The 25,348-nt window shown below is 35.7% G+C and overlaps 4 protein-coding genes across 17 annotated transcripts; 3 read left to right on the forward strand and 1 right to left on the reverse strand.

Moving 5' to 3' along the window:
• Positions 1-465: 465 nt before the first annotated feature.
• On the forward strand, positions 466-7,758 carry LOC100883733 (cytochrome P450 6a2). 8 transcript variants are annotated; one of them, XM_076532863.1, is made up of 9 exons: positions 466-618; positions 680-864; positions 3,195-3,583; positions 4,287-4,812; positions 4,884-5,105; positions 5,176-5,427; positions 5,708-7,143; positions 7,367-7,491; positions 7,590-7,758. In XM_076532863.1, the coding sequence occupies exons 3-7, from the start codon at positions 3,248-3,250 to the stop codon at positions 5,875-5,877; spliced, it is 1,506 nt and encodes a 501-aa protein (XP_076388978.1). In that variant the 5' UTR covers positions 466-618; positions 680-864; positions 3,195-3,247; the 3' UTR covers positions 5,878-7,143; positions 7,367-7,491; positions 7,590-7,758. The 8 variants fall into 8 exon arrangements, with proteins under 8 accessions (XP_076388978.1, XP_076388976.1, XP_076388977.1 ...); XM_076532861.1 differs by having other exon boundaries at positions 7,393-7,491; XM_076532862.1 differs by having other exon boundaries at positions 7,411-7,491; positions 7,590-7,621.
• On the forward strand, positions 7,512-9,659 carry LOC100883845 (PI-PLC X domain-containing protein 3; the record flags this gene model as incomplete). The annotated part of the gene is given in 4 exon segments (XM_003703184.3): positions 7,512-7,541; positions 7,544-7,583; positions 7,725-7,832; positions 8,389-9,659. Coding segments are annotated over 4 exon segments (1,029 nt in total), but the record flags the coding sequence as incomplete, so codon positions are not given.
• LOC100874663 (PAT complex subunit CCDC47) lies at positions 8,124-24,750 on the reverse strand. 7 transcript variants are annotated; one of them, XM_076532853.1, is made up of 7 exons: positions 24,589-24,750; positions 23,975-23,989; positions 23,097-23,206; positions 22,112-22,833; positions 21,823-21,926; positions 21,635-21,743; positions 17,822-21,419 (listed from the first exon to the last, which is right to left on the reverse strand). In XM_076532853.1, the coding sequence occupies exons 3-7, from the start codon at positions 23,166-23,168 to the stop codon at positions 18,692-18,694; spliced, it is 3,735 nt and encodes a 1,244-aa protein (XP_076388968.1). In that variant the 5' UTR covers positions 23,169-23,206; positions 23,975-23,989; positions 24,589-24,750; the 3' UTR covers positions 17,822-18,691. The 7 variants fall into 7 exon arrangements, with proteins under 7 accessions (XP_076388969.1, XP_076388970.1, XP_003703233.1 ...); XM_003703187.3 differs by lacking the exon at positions 23,975-23,989; XM_076532854.1 differs by lacking the exons at positions 17,822-21,419; positions 21,635-21,743; positions 21,823-21,926; ... (1 more) ...; positions 23,097-23,206; positions 23,975-23,989 and adding exons at positions 8,124-10,778; positions 10,851-11,022; positions 11,094-12,075 and having other exon boundaries at positions 24,589-24,747.
• On the forward strand, positions 12,969-17,353 carry Klp68D (kinesin-like protein 68D). Its single transcript, XM_003703186.3, has 2 exons — positions 12,969-13,323; positions 14,479-17,353. The coding sequence occupies exon 2, from the start codon at positions 14,497-14,499 to the stop codon at positions 16,675-16,677; it is 2,181 nt and encodes a 726-aa protein (XP_003703234.1). The 5' UTR covers positions 12,969-13,323; positions 14,479-14,496; the 3' UTR covers positions 16,678-17,353.
• Positions 24,751-25,348: the final 598 nt, after the last annotated feature.

Raw genomic sequence — 25,348 nt, forward strand, 5'->3', positions numbered from 1 at the left:
TTATTAGTATAATTGAATATAATATGCATCAATTGTTTTGACTTTATTAAATATATTTTCAAATTCAATATATTTTGTAGAGCAATCATTTTGGTATATTCTTTACTTTTTCAACTTTTCAAAGGCTGTAAAATTAATAAAAATACCTCAAAAAACAATATTAGTAATATTCATCAGAAAATTTATTCAAAATATATTCTAAATTATTGGAGATTGCCATGAAAGTAGATTCGCTCGATTTAAATTTCCCGCTAGTTTGCGCAATCATTTAAAGGGACAGCGCTTCCGAGAGATCAAAGGCGCCGACAGAGAGTGTAGCCTCTGGTATACTCTGGCTGTAGCCGTTTAATTCTCCTAAATGAATGGATACTATTTGTCATTACTGTTTAAATACAGTTTACATAACACTAATGAAATATGTACAGATTGTCAAGTTGTAAATATGCTATTTTTAAATGAGTTGTTCATTTTATTTTATTTGGATAAACGGAGCGACATCTGCGGAAGTTATAATTCCTCCTACGAACTATCACATCGATTTAAAACAGGGAGTAGCGAAGTACTCCGATGATAAGGTTCTCGTCTTCAGTGGAAATAGTACATAACCGAGATAGTGAGGTAACAGTATACTTAACCCGTACAAAGTAAACATTTTCCGATACAAACATTTAATTCTTAGATAAACATCTCACTCGATTTAATCATTTCGTGGAAATATAATTTGTGCAATTCATGGTGACTGCGTTCCGTATTTTTGTTCTACGTACACATCTACATCAGATACTTCCTAAGAGATGACAGCGTAGTGTGATCGAAACCGGGTTCAAGAGTGTATCGTTGATTCTCATCGAGAAGAATATATCAGTAAGTATATCATATTTTTCATTTCCGTAAAGATTGTATCTTTTTTACAAACAAAACATTTAAGTAAATTATGTTGTACAGTTGTGGTAATGAACCTGTCTCGAGTTATTTGAAACAATAGTGATTGGTTTAACGTTGACCTTGATACACAGTTCAAGATAGTGGTAATAATGTAATTGTCCGTGTGATGATAATTGCATTATAGTCAGTGATGCATTTGTGTGTTATGATTCATAATGCGTAATAATTCTTAACATCATTCTTTTTTTGTAACGAAATCAATTTTTGGGGGAATTAAAAAAAATACTGAGATGTCATTTTCAAATTGCGCGGTATTTTGATACTGTCAGTTGAGATATTAATTACGGATGTTTTTCTTGTAACAGATACGTAGGTGATAAACTTTTAAATTGCGTGATTTTTATTCGAGTAAATTCAAAATAAATAAATATAATTAAAATATTTTTATTAAGTAGCATAGTAATTTATTAAATAACAAATAAATATAATTAAAATATTTTTATGAAGTAACATATTATTGCGAGCTAAGATACAGGATGAGTAATGACATCAAAAGAATTAATTATTAAATTTTTATTTTAAAGATTGAAATGGCATTATTGTATAGTGGAATTTGTAGAAAATGTATTAAATATTTTTGTTGATAATTTATTTTAGTTAACAATTATGTTGAGATATATTTATTAATAATCAAAACAATAAAATTGCTTCTGGATGTAGATATATAATGAGATTTATGAATCCATGTACATAGAAATAGAGGGTTTAGGAATCTATATCAGAAATATATTCTAAAACTTTTTCTCTTCTATGTTTTTATCTAATCTCCCTTTATCTTTTTACAATATCAAATACTCGATAAATTGATAACCTATATTTAACAGTTCATAAACTAATTAAGATCTTAATTATAGGAAGCAAATTGCAATGAGAATAAGATAAAGACGAAGTAAACTAACGTCTGTACACACGGTGTGACCTATTTTAATTTTTAAAGATAACTATCGCTCAAATTATGTGTCTTTAATAATTCAAATAAAAATGTATCACATTACAATATTATAAAAATGAATAATTTGTAATATATTTCAAATTAAAAATAAAAATATTTCATGTACAAAGTTATATTTTACGAACTAAAATTAATATTCATTTCTCAATTGGTAAAATTATTGTTGCATGATTTTAATAATTAAAGAGATACCGCTGATCTAGAAATCTCGGAAGGTATCTCGAGAATGACATGTAATAACACTTCACCTCTTCGAGCAAACCATTAATCATGTTTTACCATCGACGGTGAATGGAAAAAAGATACTTTTACAAAGTAAGTAAGGTACTGTAGCATTTCCAGCGACTATACAAAGATGACTTGTACTGCTATGTCCGGTTATTGACCTGCACAAGGTTGCGGTTGCAGAATCAGAGTCAACACTTTGTCGGATATTTTTATGATTTATGACTCTTTCAATTTCCTTCCCTTCACTTAAAATCAGATTATGTTTCAAACGGTTTCATTCCTACAAATCCATAAAATTTTTAATTTCCAAATTTCCAAAATTCTAAATTCCCAAGATTCCAAATTGCCAAGATTCCAAATTCCCAAAATTTCAAATTGTCAAGATTCCAAATTTCCAATATTCCAAATGTCCAATATTCCAAATTCCCAAGATCCCAATTCCCAAGCTTTCAAATTCCCAAGCTTCCAAATCCCCAAGATTCCAAATTTCCAACATTCCAAATTTCCAAGATTCCAAATTCCCAAGCTTCCAAATTCCCAAGATCCCAAATTTCCAAGATTCCCAATTCTCAAGCTTCCAAATTCCCAAGCTTCCAAATTCCCAAGATTCCAAATTCCCAAGATCCCAAATTTCCAAGATTCCCAATTCTCAAGCTTCCAAATTCCCAAGCTTCCAAATCCCTAAGCTTCCAAATTCCCAAGATTCCAAATTTCCAAGATTCCAAATTCCCAAGCTTCCAAATCCCCAATTTTCCGAATTCCTAAGCTTCCAAATCCCCAAAATTCCAAATTCCCAAGATTCCAAATTCCCAAGATTCCAAATTCCCAAACTTCCAAATCCCCAAGATTCCAAATCCCCAATTTTCCAAATTCCCAAGGTTCCCAAAATTTCTCAAAATTTCTCAAAATTCCCAAAATTCCCAAAATCATAAATGTATTAAAAGATCGAGTCAATGTTAATTATTGCAATACCATAAATATTATATCACTGCAATAAAATTTTGTAACCAAGTTCAATTTCCTCAACTACAAGCTTGAAATTGAATAAGCATATTATGTCAATTTACAGGAAATACAATTCGGTAAATCTTCCTCGTTCACCGAATTTATGAACATCAAACAATGGCTACCTACCTAGAGATTCTCTGTGGACTAATAGCCATATGTTTGGCGTTTTACTATTACTTCCTTTCGGTCCTCGATTTTTGGAAAATTCGAGGTGTTCCTGGACCGAAACCTCTGCCATTGCTGGGTAATATCAAGGATGTTATGTTAATGAAAATGTCGATGAGCGATTACTTGAGGAAAATTTATCACGAGTACAAAAACGAGCCTATGGTTGGAATATTTGCTAGGAAAACACCGATATTGGTTCTGCAAGACCCTGATCTTATAAAAGACGTACTGATAAAGGATTTTTCTAAGTTTGCTAATCGGGGACTTCCTGTGCTAGAAAAGGTAGAGTAAACAAGTTATTTTAGTTTTAGTGGAGATTTTACAATTCTCAGATTACCAAATTTCTGAATTTCCAAAATTCAAAATTTCCAAGATTTCAAATTCCCAAGGTTCCAAATTCCCAATATTCCAAATTCCCAAGATTCCAAATTCCCAAGGTTCCGAATTCCCAAGATTCCAAATTCCCAAGATTCCAAATTCCCAAGATTCCAAATTCCCAAGATTCCAAATTCCCAAGATTCCAAATTCCCAAGATTCCAAATTCCCAAAATTCCAAATTCTCAAGATTCCAAATTTCCAAGATTCCAAATTCCCAAGATTCCAAATTCCCAAGATTCCAAATTCCCAAGATTCCAAATTCCCAAGATTCCAAATTCCCAAGATTCCAAATTCCCAAAATTCCAAATTCTCAAGATTCCAAATTCCCAAGATTCCAAATTCCCAAGATTCCAAATTCCCAAGATTCCAAATTCCCAAGATTCCAAATTCCCAAAATTCCTAAAATTCCCACGATTCCCAAAATTCCCAAAATTCCCAAAATCCCCAAGATTCCCAAAATTCCCAAAATTCCCAAAATTCCCAAAATCCCCAAGATTCCCAAATCAATTCTATTTCACCCCATCTAAACAAGCCCCTCCAAAAACCAATTTCACTAAAACCATTACCCTCAAAACTCAACATCTACAAATTAAAAAAATAATTCCAGATAGAACCACTCTCTCCTCACCTCTTCAACCTGGAAGCAGAAAGATGGCGGCCCCTGAGGACCAGGCTCTCGCCAGTTTTCACGTCCGGCAAAATAAGGGAAATGTTCCCGCTCATATTAGAATGCGCCGATCATTTAGAACAATATCTAGAGAAAATCGTAGCAAGAGGAGAGCCAATCGAATGCCGCGAATTGACAGCAAAATATACGACGGACGTAATAGGAAGCTGTGCGTTCGGCATCGAAATAAACGCAATATCCGACGATGAAAGCGAATTCCGTCGAGTAGGTAAATCGGTGTTCGCCACCAATTTCTTGCAACTTGTGCGATTCCGAGCTAGGCAGATGTTCCCGACTTTTTACAATTTGCTCGGTTATGTGTTACCGTCGTCAGAAGTAACGACGTTTTTTACTAAAGTTATTGTGGACACCATGAGGTATAGAGAAGAGAATAATGTTACTAGGCCTGACTTCGTTAATATGCTTATAGAGCTCAAGAAACATCCGGATAAACTAGAAAATGTCAGTAAGTACAGCGTGACAGGGAACAGTTTGTATTATTTATGACAATAGAATGAAAATATGAAAATTTTGCAGAATTGACGGATAGTTTGCTGACCGCTCAAGCTTTCGTCTTCTTCATCGCCGGGTTCGAAACCTCCTCTACGGCTATTAGCAATGCTTTGTATGAATTGGCGTTGAACCCTGAAGTACAGGATAAACTGCGAAAGGAAATTAAGGAGATGTATGATAAAAATAATGGAGAATTGCAGTATGAGAAAATAAAGGATATGGAATATTTGGATTTAGTGTTTAAAGGTACGTCATCGTTAATGATGAAGTATAGTATACTTCATAGGGTAGAAATAATAGGAACTTTGTTTTGTAGAAACTTTAAGAAAGTACCCACCTGGACCACTGCTGCTGAGAAGATCAATATGCAAGTATACCTTTGAAGGTACAAAAATTACAATACCGGCAAAACAATTTATATGGATACCAATATATGCAATTCAGCGGGATCCGGATATTTATCCAAATCCTGATGCTTTTATTCCTGAGAGGTTTACTGAGGATGCTGTTGCAGCCAGACATCCTATGCATTATTTGCCCTTTGGAGATGGGCCAAGAAATTGTATTGGTATGTTTAAATTTTAAATTTGTTTTAATTTGTTGAGTCAATTTTGAATAAAAACCTTAGAGTCAATTCTGAATAAAAACCCTCCGATCGGAATCACGAAATAGTCAACAAAGTTAGGTCAATAACGCCATTCTTCAATGAGAATAGTACCGCGAAATTTAAATCGGAAAAAGCAGCATACTTTTCTTTTTAAAAGATAACAATTGTATGAATTTCTTTTTAACATTCCAGTTAGTAACTTTATAAATATTATTCTTAATGTTGTTTATATATGTTGCAGGAGCTCGGTTTGCAATTTATCAATCCAAAGTTGGACTCATAAAAATACTTCGCAATTACAAAATCGATGTCTGCGAGAAAACTATGATTCCGTACGTAATTGACCCAGCTGCCTTCTTGCTGGCACCGAAAGGAGGAATATATTTGAAAATAACAAAAATAGAGAGTTAATAGTTGCAAAAATTTAAGTGGTATATAAATATATACTTCCTGTTCGTAATTCTATGAATGTAAAATATTAAAGAAAAGTGGTGTTATAGGGATGCAACCTACTATACAAAATTATCTTTTGTAAATATTAAATATAAATTCGAATGTGATTTTACAATAGATAATCTTGCAATAAATTACAATAGATAGACTTTATTAAATTAGCAAAGTAAAATTCGTGGTATAAATTATTAACTATAAAATGTAACAAACTTATATCTTCCTTGTTTAGTGTCATATATTCAGAATTTTTGTATAACTTGCATCATTTTATTATAAGTAGTGAAATAGTATATCAGCAAGTTATTTGAGATTATTTCGTTATGTTTATGAAGTCTTTTACTAAGATTTTATGTTATAACTTATTTTACGATTTCTACAATTAGTACAATTTGCTTCATTTTCTTCTTTTTTGCAACTATCGACGATTTCTTAAATTAAAAATTAAAAAATAGTCTAATGTCATTATGTGTACATACAAATATAAAGGTTACGATCCCTAGAGAATGTATTTTTTCATAATCACTTTTTGGATAAATAAATGAATGACTATATTTTTCAAAATGTATAAAAACATATTTCATTTATTAAATAAGAAATATATCTTTCATACTTTTATGAATTATCTATATCTAGCCTATAAGAAAAATTTTGTAGCGATAAATAATGAATGTAATAAAAAATCTAATTACGTTTATACATATAAAATGTTTGAAATAACATGATGTACTTCCTTGATACATAATAGCATTTTTTCTTATAATTAGTATATTTATTTTTTCTAAGTATCAGATCATGTTTTCAAATACCACATAATTAATTTCATTCATTTAGCAGATATTATTTGCAGCTGCATATAAATGCAACCACTTGTAACTGCAGAGTAAATGTATAATTTAGTTGTATAAAATTAACCATTGTACGACCGACTCATTGCCAACACGTATCGCAAATTCAAACATTCTAATCATAGTTTCCAAAGTCCTCATCTAGCCTCCTGTACCCACTGAGTCATTCTGTCCTCTACACTATTGCTCTAACACCGATCATTGCACCGATAACTAACCATATAAATAAAGCATTTTGGCCACTGGTCAGTTCTCTGTAATACTCAGCATTCGAAAGATACTGTTCACAATAAAACCTGCAAGTCTCGTTTAAAACGTGTTTGTTATTCATAATATTATAAAGCAAAGTAACGCGTTTATCTTAAATAACACTCTGGAGGTAAGAGATCAAATTAGGTCAATGTATCAGCATTGAAACACACATTATTGCCATATATATAAGTATCGCACACATAAAGGTATTGCATTTGCCTATACTGTTACACTACACATATATTTTGTTAAAACACAATCTTTAATCTAATTGTTCATGACCTGTAAAATTTGAATCTTCCCGTGAATCACCGCGTAAATGATTGATGATGTGTGTTGGCACTATACAGATTTTCTAATGGACTCATTCTCGCAGTTAACTTCTCGATTGTAGGAAAGAGGGACGCTAAATAACCGATCGGCCATGATGTTAAGTTCTATGAATCTCCATCGTCCAGTTGTGTGTCGGAAGAAGGTACGAGGTGATCATTATGAAATCACCGTGGGAACGTTAATTCTAAACAAACGAATATAAAGGATGGAGATCATCGAATAACCAGTCACTTGATGTAGGTGGCACAACTGAATCGTTCAATACGTGCAACGTAGTTGTTTACACTACATGAATTCGTTGAACAACTTGTCACGAGAAAAAGAGGCTATTTAACACCATGGAGAACGAAAACAAGGGTGGCACTGATTTTTTACACAGATCAAAACGGAAAGGAACTGCTTTGAACGAGGAATTAGAATACTGGATGACTCGACTTCCGGAAGCGTTGAAAACAGTACCCATAATATATTTGGCAATACCCGGTACGTTTGAAATACTATTTGTCTCTATAAAACATATCACGTATTAACAAGTGTTATTTATATTTCATTTATTCTTTTTTATTAAATTATTATTTTTTAAAATAGCTGTTCTAAAGTTCTACAAGTCTGAAGTTTTAAAATTTACCATTTCAAGTACCAAAATTTCAAAATTAAAAATTCTAAAATTCCAGCATTCTAAGTTTTAAAATTCTAAATTTCAAGTTTAAAGTCCCAAAGTTACAAAATAATTTATTTTCAAAGGAAGAGGGTATGATTAAATGAAAAATATGGTTTTACTATTTTTATATCGTTTATATTTTCATATTTAACTCGACCCACCCAAAATCAGCTCGCGATCCACACTTCGGGAATCTCTGGATTATATTATATTATACAATTGAAATGGTAAAACATCGACGGTATTTACCGTGTCATTCGTTTTAAAAAGTAAGATCCATGAGTCATATTCAGAATATTTAAGGCCTCATTTTACACAACTACATCAGCCATAAAAAGTTAAACGGAATACATGTAATCTATTGTTGATTTCTAACAGGTTCTCACAATACAATGACTTATACTATATCGAAGAATAATGGTGTCGGACCCGACGAACCAAGATACATCAGGGCCCTCGGTCGCTACTGCTCGATCGTCTCAAAACCCATTATTTTTAATTGGTCTATTACGCAACACGATAACGTTAAGGATCAGCTGAACGGCGGTATACGATATTTGGATTTACGTGTTGCCACAAAACCACAGAATGGTGATATTTATTTTGTTCATGGTTTATATGGATCGAAAATATATCAACCATTGCAAGAAGTGGCGGGATGGCTGTCGTCGCATAGCAACGAGATCGTAATTTTGGATTTTCAGCATTTCTATTCGTTCTCTGAAATGGACCATCGTCATCTCGTGGAAACGATTTTCCGAATATTCCAGACAAAATTGTGTCCAATAGCTTCTACGTTTAATCATATAACGTTAAATTGGCTTGCTCTGGAAAGGTATCAGGTTATAGTTATTTACAGAAACGTATACGCGCAAAATTATTCCAACTTGTGGCCAAGTGGCTTGTGGCGAACCCCATGGCCCAATACAGTTCATGTAAGAGAACTTATAGATTTTCTCAATGCTGAATTACAGACACGACCTTTGGATATCGGTTTTGTATCGCAGTGTCTTTTAACACCCGACATGCCTTTCGTGCTGAAACATTTATGCGGTACGCTGCAAACAAATTTAGTACCACAATGCCAGAAAGCGATTCTTTCTTGGGTAAATCAAAAACGACCTGGCCGAGGTGGCCTGAATATTGTTATAGCTGATTTCGTGTCAGATACAAATTTCTTATTTTGTAAAACTGTTATCGAAAGTAACAAAAAATTTCTTAATTTATAGGTAGTCTATGTAAAATATTTTGTACTTCAATATGCACATGAATAGTCGAGTTGATTGTGATAAATTATTTTCAACGCTATATTATGCATTTTGAATGCAAAAGTACACCAACTGTTTTAATTTTAACGAAGTATTTATTTATATTTGTAATAGGTAATATAATAAATTTTTGTTGAAATTACCTTAGTAAAAATTTGTAACATTTAAGTCTTTGTAAAGAATTTAACCTATGTAATGTGTTCAACTGTAAATTTTTGTCATGTTTTTAAATAAGTACAATGCCGGAAATAAATGGAACTTTGATATCTTGGAGAGCATGACATCTTTGTGCATGAAATATTAATCTACAATGTTAATATTAAATATTAACAGATGTTATGAGATAAAAATTGACTAATAATAAATATCTATATAAAATTCTTTTGAGAATACTTATTATAGTTTCAAAGTTAAAAATATCTTTATACTGACATTTTAAAGTATACTCTTAACTTTTGTATACTCAGTTTAGGTACACTAAAACAGCATGTAATATTGTATTTAATATTAAATACATAAATAAATATAAATATCATTTTAATACGCTTATTGCATTTTCTATTTAATATTTTCATACTTTCTGAAGATTTCACGTATTATTTCTTAACGTCGTGTTTCGTTTTATAGCAACCATTTAAAATACCGTACATGATTTAAAAACTATTAGCATTAAATCGAAATTACTATAACATGGAAAAAGTTTAATAATATACTTGTATACTTTCAGTTGGCAACGGGCACGTTTAAATAAAGATCCATCAGAGAAAAGGACTAATTATAAGAATAAATCGTAGAATAAATAATATTAACATTGTTTAAAGTAACAATTATATACATATGTTGTTTTCGTAACATATTGCTGCATGTTTAAGGAATTGAAATTTTTTTAACAGTATATATTCATTGTATAACTTATAGAATAAATCATACTAATTACATTGTAAAATAAATATATAACAATGGCGATATATTTTTAACAGGTAAACAAATGAGAGGTATATATTAAAAATTACAAATAAAAATATAAAATAAACTTAGTTTACAGAAACGAATTTTAAGTATGCGATACTTACATATAATATAGTTTCTGTGGCAATTCAATAAATTGTTCGATGGAAATTTCATGGTTCTGACAGATGCATTGAAATATTTATAGTTTTATAGTTTTATTACACGAGTCAAATTAAATGGGCAGTTCGACTGAGCAACTCATGGCTCCTTAGTAATTTCAATCAGCTCTTTATGATTAGTTTTATTTGGTCATAATGCTTTTACTTTAAGCTGCTTCATTCTTGGAGCTCGTTTTTTAGCAAGTCTTCGTTGTTCTTTTTCTTCCCATTTTCTTTGCTTATCAGGATCTTCTTCCTGTAGAATACGTTCCTTCTCAGCTCTACGACGCTCCTCTCTTCGCTGAGCGGCTGCTTCTGCTCTAGCAGCATGAGTTGTCTTTAAAAACGCCTCTTCAACTCTCAGTCTATTTTTATCAGTTTTACTTTTACCCTAAATAATAAGATATTTTATTTAATAACACATAAAAATCACAATATTATTTAGAAATAAACTATATCTCACCTCTTTAGATAATTTGAAACGTCTCAATTTATCTAATAAGTAAAAAGTTAATTGTAAAAGAAGTTTCAATTTTTCTTGACCCTCTGCATTAGTAGTACGTCCCTTAATACTTATATTTAATCCAACAAGTAGAACCCTCTTTACTTCAGGCATTGTTAGCTGAGTTGTATCTCTAGAACATTGTATTAAGAAATAAATACAAAGTTGTGTACAATTTTCAGTTTAAACGTGTTTACTACTTACTCTTGTTGTTTGGGGCCACTAAATTGATCGCTAATATGTATATAATCTATGTATTGCGCAAATTTTGCAAATGCTTGTAAAACTCTTGTATCTAAAATAGCAGATGCTGCTTCAGCAATTTCAGACATTACATAAAAACCTGCTGGAAGACCAAATTTTTCCCCTGGTCTCTTTTCTGGGCAATAAACACTGATATCAGCCATATCACGTATTAAATGCAGTGCTGTCCTTTTTGTGGCTACTGCTAATACAAAATTATCTGTTTCATCTTTTGCTAATTCCACACGTATGTGTGCTTGATCATTCTGAGGGCGCACAAGTTGTGCTAATACTGCGACTAAATCTTGTCTTTTGATTAGTTTTAATTCTATTAACATAGAATCGCATCCAACTCGCCCTGAACAATATAAACTATAGTGAGATTGGCTTTCTTTTACCAAGCCATTTTCAGATGTCTCTTCGCTTGATTTCCCTGTGTCGCCAACAAGAGAAAAGTTATCAAGCAAAAGCTGCTTGTGCTCTATGAGCCACATCTTCGCTATGCGAGCATTTTTGGAACGTCCTGCTACATAATTAATGAAATACACTAATAATCCAATGACCATTAATATTTCTAGGTAAAAACTATCCCATCTGGCACGTAGATGAAGTGGTATTTTTGTAATGGTTAAAGTAGATGGTTCATTGCTTTTTGGGCCTGCATTTCCCCCAGCTGCATCTAGTCCTTCAAATTCTTCCTCGTCTTGAAAGTGATCAAATTCACTGTCACCATCAACAATCAAAACATCTTCTTCTTCGAAATCTTGATTATCATTTGATTCTTTGAGATCATTGATTGTCTGAGATGGTTTTTCATCTTCAAAATCTTCAAATTCCGCAAATTCGTTATCTTCAGGCAGTTCTTCGTGAAAATGTGCAGTGACCCATATATTCGTTGCAACTAAGACGATGTGAACAACTACTAACCACAACTTCATTTTGTCTGAAACAAGAAAAGAAAAAATAATGCAAAAATTGCAAAATAATAATCATAATATTGTATCAAGAAAAAATACTATTTGATCATTATGTTCTCTCATGTATACGCGTACACGTAACTCTTCAAATAAGTATTTCTTAACGAGATGTCGAGTAGTTGGTCATTTTTACCGTAGAGGTTTAAACTATAAAATTTTCGTGTTTTCTTATTTAATGAATGTACTAACTTTATGGAGAATTTATATGATATTTTTCCAATTTATCGACATTGATTTCAGTTATTAATTGAACACAGTAATTTTTTTAATAAACAATACTGTCACAGCACCCTTTCGAGTAAGTGACTTGCACGCTATGAAATTAGCCACGGAGCACAACGTCATTTCCTTTATCAAAAATTCATTGTTAAAAATAGAAAACCAACATTGGTGATGTGTAAATTGACTCTTTTGAATACATTTCAAAATATGCAGTATTCAAAGATATTATATGCAATATAATGATCAGTCAATGAAAGAGTAAAATGCATACTTTTATTAAAAATATACAAATTATATAAAATTAATTATAAAAATTAGAAACTGTAAGAAAATAATACACTTCGAAAATATATTTTTAAATAAAATATTAACAGTAATAATACTGATATATGACTTACATATTAAAATAAATTAAAATATTTTTTTATAAACTCATTAAATAAAAATTTGTGAAAAGGTTTCGTATCAAATGAGTAGAATTTATTGATTCAAAGTAGTATTATTTCTTTCAAAATAAATACAGTTGTAGATTAAAAAACAAGATCGGTAAAGTAAATTCCTTCTTAGTATTCGTAAGATGGCTTCCGCATGAACATCTGAAGTAGTATACTTAATGGTCAAGTGAGAGATCGATTCAGTACGTCCGTAGAAACGAGTGAGGGAACTTCTTTGCGCATGTTTTACTGTAATGGCTTTTCGCTGTCAAAATATGATATGGTCATTCTTGTATTGTATCACAACGTGTCGTGTACTGGTTCAGTGATTCGTTTAGGGATTAACTCGTAATTAACACGCGGGCTCGTAACAATTCTTGAATTAAAACCAATCGAACAAGTGGAAATAAAAAGTGTGCGTGTTGACAGTGCAAAACCTCCAAACAATGGATCAATATCTTGCGGTAGAGGGTAACATGCGGATACGACAGAAAATCATCGTAACTTTATTGTAACGCTTACCGTGTACACGCAAATTGTGTTCGAAAGCTCAAAAAGGTAAGTGTGTTTCCAGCAAAAAAAGTTACGACTCCAGTACTCGGAGCGTGTCGCGTAATGTTTGGTTAAGCTGCCTTTCAACCTTTCGTTTTTTCTTTCGATAAAAATGACAGAGCTCGTATTTAACATTCGCTTAGAACGAAACATTATGTGTAATAATATTACGTCGCTACTGCTTTAAGTTTTTATAATCGATTTCTTTCATTAAAAATACTTTTTCTTCCCGTGTTATTCTGTGAATGTATTGGTCTGTTATAAAGCGATAGAACTATGTTCCGATCAATTCACCAGCGCATATTAAATCCTACACATAATGGCACATCCTACACATAAAAAGTCACTCAAGTTCAAGTAGTTACGTCAACCGGTGTCATTCGTTACTTCACAATGCTTGCTTTCAAGAGGTATTTATTATTATTCAAGAAACGTAGTATATTTTTTATGCAAAACTTTTATTCTTTTCTTAGATATTCTACATAATTACTAAGGTATAATTTCTACGTAATTACTGATTGTTATGAAGGGCTTTGTGTACATTTTGAAAAACCACCCTTCTGAACACTGGTGCGGCGCAACGTAGATTTCTTTTAATATCAGAAGAAGGATACAAGATACAACATACGGTGATATAACCCGAGGTTATACAACGCATAGTAATATAACGCAAGATAATATGGCGTGATATAACGCAAAATTATAAAACAAGAAAATGTGTAGTACGTGATAATACAATATAAGGTTATGATGCGAGATGCACGGTAATATAATACGAGGTTATACAGCGCGAGGTTTATACAATATTAAACTATACAATACGGGTATATATTACAAGACAAAGTGAATTTACAACTCAAGGCCATACAAGACGTAATTTACAATCTCTTTTGAACGTCTGTAGAATTTCCCTAGATTCCTGATGTCCCAAGGTTTTAAAATCCTCTTCTTTTATCTAAAAGAAGTCTACGTCGCAAGAATGTACATTACACATAATTTTAGGATATAAAAATTTATACTTATAAATTAAAATGGTGTCGTGAACAAGTTCCTACGTCGACCTTGGTTACCATTGCTCCAGAATTTTACAAGGGACGTATTATTGATTTTGCGATTCGGTTGTGCGTGTTCCTTAGCTCACAGTTTCTTTTGGTTGCACAGGTGAGAATCGACGCCAACATGGACAAAGCGGACAATCAACTGAAAACCTGGAAAAAGAAAAGCATGAAGACGTGCAGTTTGACGGAAGTGGTGACCCAATGCGTCCAGGTGGTGGTGCGATGTAGGCCGATAGACGAGAAGGAGGTGTCCCGTGGCTACACGCGTGTGGTCGACGTATTTCCATCGCGGGGAGTGGTCGAGATTCGTCATCCTCGGGATGATCCGTCGAGCGATAACGTGAAAGTCTTCACGTTCGATGCAGTTTACGACTGGAATTCCAGTCAGCAAGACTTGTACGAGGAGACGGTGAGGCCGTTGGTGTCCTCCGTTCTCGATGGCTTCAACGGCACCATTTTCGCATATGGGCAAACCGGCACGGGAAAGACGTACACCATGGAGGGTTTGAAGAACGACCACGAGAGGCGCGGCGTAATCCCGCGGTCGTTTGAGCACATATTCAACCACATAGGGAGATCCGAGAACATGCAGTACCTAGTGCGGGCCAGTTACCTCGAGATCTATCAGGAGGAGATCCGAGATCTCCTGCATCCTGATCAGTCCCTGCGTTTCGAGCTGAAAGAGAAACCGGACACAGGAGTGTTCGTCAAGGACTTGTCCACGTCTGTGTGTAAGAGTGCCGCGGAGATTCAGCAGCTGATGAACACCGGTAACCAGAACAGAACAATCGGCGCAACGAATATGAACGAGCACAGTTCTCGGTCGCACGCGATTTTCCTAATCACCATCGAGATGGGATCCATCGGCGATTCCGGCGGAATCAGGGTCGGACGTCTGAACCTGGTAGATCTCGCGGGTAGTGAAAGGCAGAGCAAAACTGGGTCTTGTGGAGAGAGACTGAAAGAGGCGAGCAAGATTAATCTGAGCTTATCGGCACTGGGAAACGTGATCTCGGCTTTGGTGGACGGGAAGACCACGCACGTCCCTTACAGGGATTCGAAACTCACGCGATTACTGCAGGATTCTTTGGGTGGTAACTCTAAGACCATCATGGTCGCGAATATCGGGCCGGCCAGTTACAACTACGACGAAACCCTGACCACGTTGCGGTACGCAAACCGCGCTAAGAACATCAAGAATAAACCAAGAATAAACGAGGATCCAAAGGATGCTCTGTTAAGACAATACCAAGAAGAGATTGGCCGTTTGAAAGAGAAGCTGGCGCAGAAGGGTACGGTACCGAGGCGGAAGAAGAAGTCGAAGAGGAAGAAAGGAGACGAGACCGCGGAGTCTGAGTCTGAGACCGAAGATAGTCGTGGCGAAGACAACAACAAAGTGGAAACAGACAAGAAACTTATAGCGGAACAATTAAAAGCCGAGAAGCAAGAGACGGAGAATCTTATACTGAGAATAAGAGATCTTGAAAGTAAGATGCTATGCGGTGGAAAGAACATCATCGACCACACGAACGAGCAACAAAGAGCTTTGGAACAGAAAGCGGCCGAGATTGCCGAGCGCAAGAAACGGGAGGTTGAAATGCAGCAGAAGCTCGAAGACGAGGAGCTCACGATGCTGGGTGTGAAGGAGACGTACACGAACCTGCAACAGGAAGTGGACGTGAAGTCAAGAAAGCTTAGGAAATGTTTCACCAAGTTGCAGGTCTTGAAACAAGAGCTGGAGGATGTTACTAATGACTTTAACAGAGATAGAAGAGATCTGGAGCAAACGCAGCACGAGTTGATGAAGGAGTTGAAGCTGAAGTACCTCATAATAGAGAACTTCATTCCCGAAGAGGAGAAGAACAAGATCCTGTCGAGGATCCACCTGGACGAAGAGGAGGACTGCTGGGTAGTCAAGGACCCAGAACCATCCAGCATAGAGTTCATAAGGAGACCCACATCGGTCGCCGGTGCGCGCAGACCCGTTTCCGAATACGCGCGAATCGCCCTGGCCATGGGCAAGGGTTGTCGCTACGCGGGTGAAAATATATTGAACTTAGATCTGGATATGCCAGCCAGAACGACGCTGGACTATCAAGGACCCGCCATTGCGCCTACTATTCAAGCTGTTCTCGAAGAGGCCTTACGCGACGAGGGAGACATAGACGTGGACGCGTCGAACGCGAGACTCAGGTCAAAACCACGATTACAATCCGCGAAAATACGACCTAAGAGCGTGGGGAAGATCCCACAGATTCCAGCGCCCGTTTATCCGAAGACAAGAGGTCTTGTGCCGAAGTAGGAAATTCGAATACGTTTTGCTATGCGTCTGTAAAGAACCGTGTAAATACTGTACGAACTGCGTTGTCTTTGTCAGCTTTATTCGATTAATTTATATATAATTCGTTGTGATACGCCACATGGTCGTTGGTGTAACTAAGTAGGGGCCTGGGTGGGTAGACCCACCAAAAATTATTGGAAGTACAGTATTCCACGGTAGGTTTCTTTAGGGATAATGGTGATGCTGGGGAAAAGGCCATTTCACTGTAACATTCCAGAGGTATGCATTAGTTTGAGCGAGAGGAAGGAGGGGTAATTAGGAAGTCTAGGAATCTGAAGAATTGAGAATTCAGAGATTTGGGACTTTTGGAAATTTAGAAATTAAGAATTTTTAAATTTCTAAATTTCTGATCCCTCCAATCCTTATGTCGCCATTTTCCTTAAAGAGGACCACAGCTATTCCCTAGGTCTTTGTCCTCGACGTCGCCATTTTCTCTATGCAAGGCCCCTCCTTACACAAAATTTTAGTTACACCAATGCACATGGTATTATGTGCATCGAAATAGCCGAGATCTTGATAATTCTCTCTAGTCAGTGTGCACCATGCAGTCACGTGGTATTAATGTGTCGATTATTTCATTATTGCATTAATAAAACACGAAATAAAACGTCCTATGAACTTAGATTCCTACTTATTCTTTGAAGACTGTCATGTTTTGCATAGCTTTTAGTACTTGGTAAAAGAAAAAGAAAACGAAAATCAGACATTAGGTTACGTTGTAAAGTTATGTTTTTTTCACTCTTTTGTATAGTTAAACTTATTGTTAATTTTATTAGTACTATCGATGAGTATTAAGGAAACATGGTTCCTGGATACGTTTATAGTTTCGTTGAGACGTGAAAAATTGATACGCTTACGAGTATTTACAAATGAAGGTTAATTGTTTAGTCGGTTATTCTAATGCCCTTTTTACAACTATGTTTTGTTTTATTGAAAAATTACACATAATTGTTTTTCCTATTGTGTATATATATATATACATATACACATATATTTTTTTTTTAAACATTAAAAGTGCTTGTAAAAATAACATCGTTACTTTCGACTTCTTTAATATTTTATCACACGCATCTGAAACTGTTAAATTATAAAGATGATAAACGTATTATAGATGAATAAAATTTAATTAAAATTAGCCTTACATAAATTGTAATTCAGAGTAAAGATGTTCTTTCGTTTGAATGTTTTTCTCCTCTTTTTTTTTGTTTCTCTACTTACTTTCTTCCAGTTGTCATCGATCATTCAACTACACTCCGTTGTTGTAAGTCCATGTTCACTCCACGCTCACGCGATACACTTAAGAAAATTCGGACGTTTCTTAACACGTTCGCGCTCACTCATCTACCCGTAGCAGAAAAATCACGAGATCGTAAAAAACACGACAACATAAAATTCGATCTTCGAAGGACCTAAAACGCCAGATTAGGTCCGCGCAACGTAGAGTCAATATGCTCCATGTAATATATCGATAACCGTAAAATAGACCGCAACAAGTGGTCCAGAATTATGCTCGAACGTGTTAACAAACTTAAGTCTTGTCGTCGACGATGCCGGACACTCGTGGTCCAGTATAAAAATAAAGGAACGACACGAAAATTGAATTTACCACGCATGAAGAGAAACATGAAATCCGACAGGAAGTTCTGTGACAATGAAATAAGCGTATTTCCAATTTTTCTTTTTGTTCTTTTCCTGTAGAAGTGATCAGGATACCTTCAACCGGCGCAATCAATGGAAAACTCGATACAACGGACCATTAAACGTATTTTCATCATAAACGTATTTACAATTCATTGAGCGATCCTGATCAGTTCCATCGATCAATTCAGATTTTTGAACCAGTAACATTAAAACATTTGCACCAGACACTGGAATCAGTGCCCGCAAGGAGATTACTCCCATAACAATTGCAAACAGTTTCACAACTACGTAAAAGTTCGACACATTCTTTAGTACGATTAAGTTCAATGTCACTTTAATAAAAACGTTGTTGTTGTTGCGGCACATAATTCCCGTATTGTTGCTGCGGTGGTTGTTGAGGATAACTCGAAGGATGACCCGCGGGTCCACCGTACGAGGATCCATCGTAATTCGGTTGAGCAGAATATTGATTCGATGTCATGGACGGTCCACTGTATTGACCCTGATTACCTAATCCACCGTAACCTTGGTAATTATAACCATTGTCCATGTAACCTTGATTACCACTGTACATTTGTTGCGGATAACCTTGGAACTGTTGATTGGGCATGTTTGGATAACTCAAGGGAGGTCCTTGTGGACGGGCTAAGGGCTGTTGATTATTCTGAACATAACCTTGATTATAAAAATTCGACATCGAGGTTGTCGACGGATTGGACATCGAATCCAACGGTTTCGTTACAGACTGTTCGGTATTTTCGCTCGTGTGTGATTTCGGTACGTACTTGTTTGGAAGATCACCCATTATGTTAGCTATCAGCCGTTTGGTTTCGTTCAAGATAGCGTTTGGATCGTTAGTTTTTGTCAGCTCTTTCGACCGCACCGGAGAACGTGACCTTGACGGCGAACGAGAATGCGTCCACGATCTCGGCGAATTCGACACCGATTTCGAGAATCCTCGAGACTTGCTCTTTGCCTTTTCGTTTTCGCTGACGTTCTTATCCGCCGCTTTGTATATGTCCTCAAACGTGTAATCGTCATCGTCGTCCGATAAATCTAGTTTCGTTTTCGGCTTGTCCTCGTTCTCGTTCTTCGTCGGCTGTTCTTCTTCCTCGTCGTCGTTCGCGAACATGTCTATCTTGGGTTTCCATTTATTTTCCACCTCGATCGGGTTTTGGTTAGTCTTGTGAACGGAGAAGGGGGAGACACTTTTGCGCGACTTAATATTAGTCTCGATACTTTCTGGCGTTGGAGACTTTATTTTTGGCGTCGACGTCGACGTCGTGCCCAAATTAACGAACGCTCTCAACTTCTCCACCCGAACTGGGTCAGTCGCCTCCAACTTTTTCAAGAAATTTATTAGTCCATGCTGTTCTTGACTACTCAGATCTTTAAAATTTTGCAAAAGAGATTTCAACTCTGCGTCCGACATGCTTTCCATTCTGGAAGATTGACGTTCGACCGTGTCCGTTACCGTCGACCCGGTCGATGCGGACGTCGCAGTTTGAGGAAGAGAGCTGTTACCGCTCGCTAAACCTTTCACGAAATCTGCAGTGGTAACTGGCTTATCAGAATTCTTCGAAGCCTCTGCCATTCCAACGACAGCGTTGATAAGAGTCTCTAATTCTTCCTGCGACACGTTTGATCTACCCTGCGCCACAAGAGCAGCCGCTATCTGTTGAGCTATAGCTACCTTGTCCACAGTGCCAACACCAGGGACACTGACAGGTTCCGATTTAATAACGGGTGTAATAATCTCCACCGACCTCGGATAAACCGTTCTCGGTACGTAACTCGTCGACCTAGCAGCCTCCAATTCCCGTTTCTTCTTTTTCTCTTCTTCCATCTTCTTTTTGCTCTCTGACGCTTTGTGCAGTAGCTGCGCGATATTCTGTATCGCAGTTTTAGTCGGTGTTATCGCCATCTTTTCTATCATCCCCGCGAACAACTGACCCTTCAGCTTCTCTTTCACAGTTTCGAACAACACGCTCACTTCTTCGTCGTACAACAACTCCTCGGCAGAGTTAGGTTTCGCCTTTTCCGCTGCTAACGCTTTCGAAAGGAGAGATACTATCTTAGGGCCTAAAGAGCCTAGCTGACCTTCCAGTGCCGTGAGTAATCGTAACAAGCCGACGACTTCAAGGTCCTCGGTTAACACCTCCTCCGGTATGGGACTCGGAGATTTGTCTTTCACCGGGTACGGTGTAGCGTAGTGTATTGGTCTTGTACGAGGAGGAAGACCGCGAGTGTAGTAGCTGCTCCTGTATACGCTTCCTCTGCCACGCATGTACGAAGAGTACGCGTACTCGCGTTCCCTAGCTTCGTGGCGATCGTAGTAATCGCTTTTGATTGTCTTTGTGCCGACATACTCTACCTCGTCGTCGCTGTCCACGCGATGACGACTCCTCTTAGGCGGAGATCGTTCGCGTCTGCTCGACGGGATCCATTTCTCTGGCGGTTTGTCTTCTGGCAACTCCAATCGTTTCCTAATCTCTTCTTTGCGCTGTTGTAGCTGCTCATTGTGGATCTCACGCATTCGTTTGTTCCAAAATTCGATCCATTCCGGCTTGAAGTCGTGTTTGCTGGGATCTTTACCTTCAGCCTGTAACTCTTTGTACCGTCTGTTCCAGAACTTCTTCCATTCGTCCGGGTACGAGGGGTGCTTCTCTGGATTCTTCTCGTGAAACTTTAACGCACGATCGAGGGTCTCCTCGGCACGTCTAATCTGCTCCCGATATTTATCCCACTTGTCGCGTTCCCTGAGCGGTTCCGGGGAACGTGACCGCGAACGCGTACGGGATCGTGTTCGATCCCGTGAATATCGCGATTTGCTGCCACGATACTTGCCACTTTTGTCTATCGAACTGTCTTTACGACTACGGATCGGCGAACGTGATCTCGAACGCGATGGCGATGGGCTACTCGATATGCTCGAAAGCGACGAGAGGGATTTGGTCTCGTCCGAAGGACGTTTGGGAGATTTTTTCACGTTCTCTTCATCTTTATCTAACGGTTTACGCATATTTAACTTATCCCTCGTAAGGATTCGAATCTTGAACCCCCTAAAAAAAATAAAACATGGATTCATAATCTAGTTCATTGATTTATTCAGATAGGAAATGATAGGATTGCGGTGTATATATTTTTGGTGCTTTCAAACATCACATCGTTCGAATAAAATTAAAGTAAATTAATTATAAACATATTAGACGTGTCTTAAGGAAGATAAAAAAATTAAAACTTCGTTGTGCGTAATTAAAAGCAAATATTTACTTACGATTTTGTCACATTCGATTTCGACTCCATTTTCTTCGGTGATGATTTTTCACTTTTCTTCTCTTCACTTTTGTGCTTATCGTCTAGTTTCTCATCGGCTGATTGAGAATCTTGATATGAGATCATTGGACAATTGAATATTGTTAATGAATGTTTTATTTTTGTAATATAATGTTAACGTATACTCACCTTTTTTTGAACCACTATTACCGGTTATTTCGGCCATCTTCTCTTCGAAGTTCGTTACCCATCGCACATCGTAAACTTCCATAAACGTTAATTCTGGCGTTTCCCTGCACGTAGGAAACAGCCATTGATTTCGAGGAAATGCAAGTTAAATTATCATTGCCGCGCACCTTGCCGAATCACGTCCATCGATTTTTCGTAAAACACGCGAACTGAGATACTTAATTCGTACGATGCACAAGGACGTGTTAAAGTTGAAAGTATTAGAAAGTATATGAATATCATGACTTACCTAAAGTGGTAATCCTGATAGACCCTCTTGATATATTGCATTTTGTTCTTTTCGTATTGGTTCTTGTCAACCAATTGAGGTTGTAATCTTCCAAATTGTTCTTCTATCTTCTTAGCCACTAACACCGATATTTCATTAGCTCCACGTTTATAATTAGGAGTACGCGGTAGTTCCATAATTGCTCGCGATATGGTTGGAAAATGTCTATTTAGATAAGTTATTCTGTGATTGTAACTGGTAATATGTGCCATAACGGTACGAGGATCGCCTCGTTTATCACACAAAACACATGTATAACTGGGTTCACAAGAATCATTATCGACCAATTCTAGGAGATATTCGAGACCAACTAGTGGAGAACTTCTGTGTCGATCCAGACTCATCTGAATCGTAGTTGTTCTAGTTATTTGGTCTTCCATGCCAGGCGGTACTGGTTCTCCAGGTGCTAGACTATCGCTAATGGCAGCCGACTGCACAGGTGGAGCTGATTTTGCAATGTCTGTTCGTTTAGACCATAATAAAACTGGATACGGCCATTCATCTAATTTCATTTTATGACGATTACACATATTATGATTTAATAATTTATGAGCCCCAAACAGAGCGATATTACATATATGACACCATATATCACCATCTTCAGTTTCAGAATACACAGGCCTGAGCGTGCCATCTTCGGCAGTAACACTACTCCTCATTAAACGTTTTCGATCATACTCTTCCTGTGAAATACAAATATCTTGTAAAACAGACAGACCACTGTCATTCCAAGTGTATATCACAGAATATCAAAAATAGCGTAGAAAGTATATTCTTGAAGGAGATAAAAAGAAAATTGGCGAAGTCTGATGCGAACATGTGAAATAAAATAATATATAAAAGTAAAAAATATATTTAGAATTTTGATGTTATGAGATTGTTTCAAAGTTGTTCTAAGCATTAGAAATAAGTACAGTTTTTCTAGTGTACAAATTTTTACATTTACCTTTTCTTCATCTTCTTCTGTTAAATGAGAGGGATTACGACCCTCTATATCAAGATCATCAAAGTTTTGCATGATTGATCCACGTCTATGAAAAATTCTCACCACGATTTCTGAAAACACAAAAATGCTATGATGTATGAGAAACAGAATTTGCAGCATTAGGGTTGGCAAAAAATCATAAAGACTAGAGATAAACTTATATAAAGTTAATATTACTAGAAAAGAAATTTTTAATTACTTTCATTCAAAGAAGTATATAACTAATAAAAGAGCAGTTGTAATCTGAAGGTTGTAAATTATGAGTAATCAATAATATTTATATTGGTAATTTGTGAACCAACCCTGCAGCAGCAGTCATCAAACTGTTCATCACTAATTCTTTTGATACACCTTATTACAATAAAGCTACAAATTTTAATAAACTATACTTACCCGCATAAGGTTGTACATATTAATATTTAAACAATTTATGTACACATATAACATTATTTAAATGTGAAGTTTCCATAAACATTTAAATTTAAATTACAACTAAAATCTAATCATAAAACAAGATAGATAAATACCTACAATCGATGTTGTAAAATATTACTGAACAGATAGTTTCAGCAACAAAGAATACAACATCGTTAAACTTTTAAATGCATTCTAAACAATTCATTGTAATATGTGTCATAAGATAAATCAATTCTTATGCACGTACTTACACATTTAGGAAATTTTACAGAATAAATATATTCCTAAGAAAATCAATGAAGATTTATGAAAATAAAGATCAGTAAATTTTTGTCGTTTAACACAAAAACTAACATATACGATAACCACCGTTATAATTCACAGTTTTGCTGGAGTATAAAAATGAATCTCCAGCTACTTACCGATGAAAAGGAAACCTCATATTTCCAATAATGTTTCCGGGATGCACAAGAGCACAAAACATTAAATGAATTATAGCATGTAAAGACACTAATATCACGCAAAGTTAAGAATTAGAATAACTTTGCAGTTTATGCTTAAAAGATAAAATATATAGCTGTTTATGTCAACTGAAATCATGTTATATTTAATATTGACACAGCAGAGGTAGACAATACTGCAAAACTGATTGCAACAGGAGAATGAACGAGACATATAAACAATGTGTGTCTTTTTTATTAAGCAGAGCTTGCTTAAACAAATGATGTTGCTAATAACATAACAAAATTATTGAATGAACCTGTAATACACGCAACCAAAAGGTTATCGAATCGAATATAAATTCGCAACGAGTCAATAACGTAAATATTACATTGAATTCACGCATGTCGCTAATTTTTAGCAACCACAATTATAGCAGAATGGCGTTTTCTTGATCGTTACTTAACCCTTCGTGCCCTACGAGCAGTTTTTATTTTTTTTCCGCCACTTTAACGTCTAAATCGTAACCTCCGAAAGTAACGAGTCAAAATGAAAGGTGTACAGAAAGACGAAGAAAAGAGTAGGTTCGACTTACCAGATTACCAATACACGACAACCACATTTAGCAATTCTTCCTGCATAAGCTTTTGATTCTTTAATTTTTTTTCTGATAGACCCTTTTGGTGGCCATATCGAAAAAGAAATACTGGATGAATGTAGATCTGCGCATGGCTGGCCTGCATATACTTGGGTAATTACTAAATAGGAAACTATAATACCAACCGAATCCTTTTCCTGTTTTTCCAACATTCGATAAAGAGAGACGTAGATAGAACGAAATGGCAGATGAGGGTGGGTCATTCCATGCCAAATCGATTATTTTTTGAGACAAATTCTGTTGTATAGTATAGGACAAAAGTATTTTACTTCGATGCTTTGTTTAAAAAGTTATTTTTTACGGAGTTCTTTTAAATATATGAAGGATAATAAATTATATTTATTGAATGTATAAGTTGTTTATTTATTATTTTAAGGGTTGTTTAAGGGTGGTTGATGATTATTGTTTAGAATACACTGGATTTTTATTAGTTTTATTATTTCTGTTGTTATTATGTATGAGGTATGTTCAGGTGGATTTTGGAAAGATGGAAATTTTTGAGTTTGAGAATTTGGGAATTGGACAATGTGAGAACTGGACAATGTGGGAATTGGACAATGTGGGAATTGGACAATGTGGGAATTGGACAATGTGGGAATTGGACAATGTGGGAATTGGAAAATGTGGGAACTGGACAATATGGGAATTGGACAATGTGGGAATTGGACAATGTGGGGACTGGACAATATGGAAATTG

Source organism: Megachile rotundata, chromosome 6 (genome assembly GCF_050947335.1).
Source record: "Megachile rotundata isolate GNS110a chromosome 6, iyMegRotu1, whole genome shotgun sequence".
Taxonomy (NCBI): Eukaryota; Metazoa; Arthropoda; class Insecta; order Hymenoptera; family Megachilidae; genus Megachile; species Megachile rotundata.

Coding starts and splice junctions, on each gene's coding strand:
- LOC100883733 (XM_076532859.1), top strand. CDS start 3,248: ATGGCTACCTACCTAGAGATTCTCTGTGGACTAATAGCCATATGTTTG. Junction 5,106..5,175: donor TTTGGATTTAGTGTTTAAAG/GTACGTCATCGT, acceptor TTTGTTTTGTAG/AAACTTTAAGAAAGTACCCA. Junction 5,428..5,707: donor TGGGCCAAGAAATTGTATTG/GTATGTTTAAAT, acceptor TATATGTTGCAG/GAGCTCGGTTTGCAATTTAT.
- Klp68D (XM_003703186.3), top strand. CDS start 14,497: ATGGACAAAGCGGACAATCAACTGAAAACCTGGAAAAAGAAAAGCATG.
- LOC100874663 (XM_003703187.3), bottom strand. CDS start 23,168: ATGCAAAACTTTGATGATCTTGATATAGAGGGTCGTAATCCCTCTCAT. Junction 21,927..22,111: donor TATCAGGATTACCACTTTAG/GTAAGTCATGAT, acceptor TCCTACGTGCAG/GGAAACGCCAGAATTAACGT. Junction 21,420..21,634: donor AAATCGAATGTGACAAAATC/GTAAGTAAATAT, acceptor TATTTTTTTTAG/GGGGTTCAAGATTCGAATCC.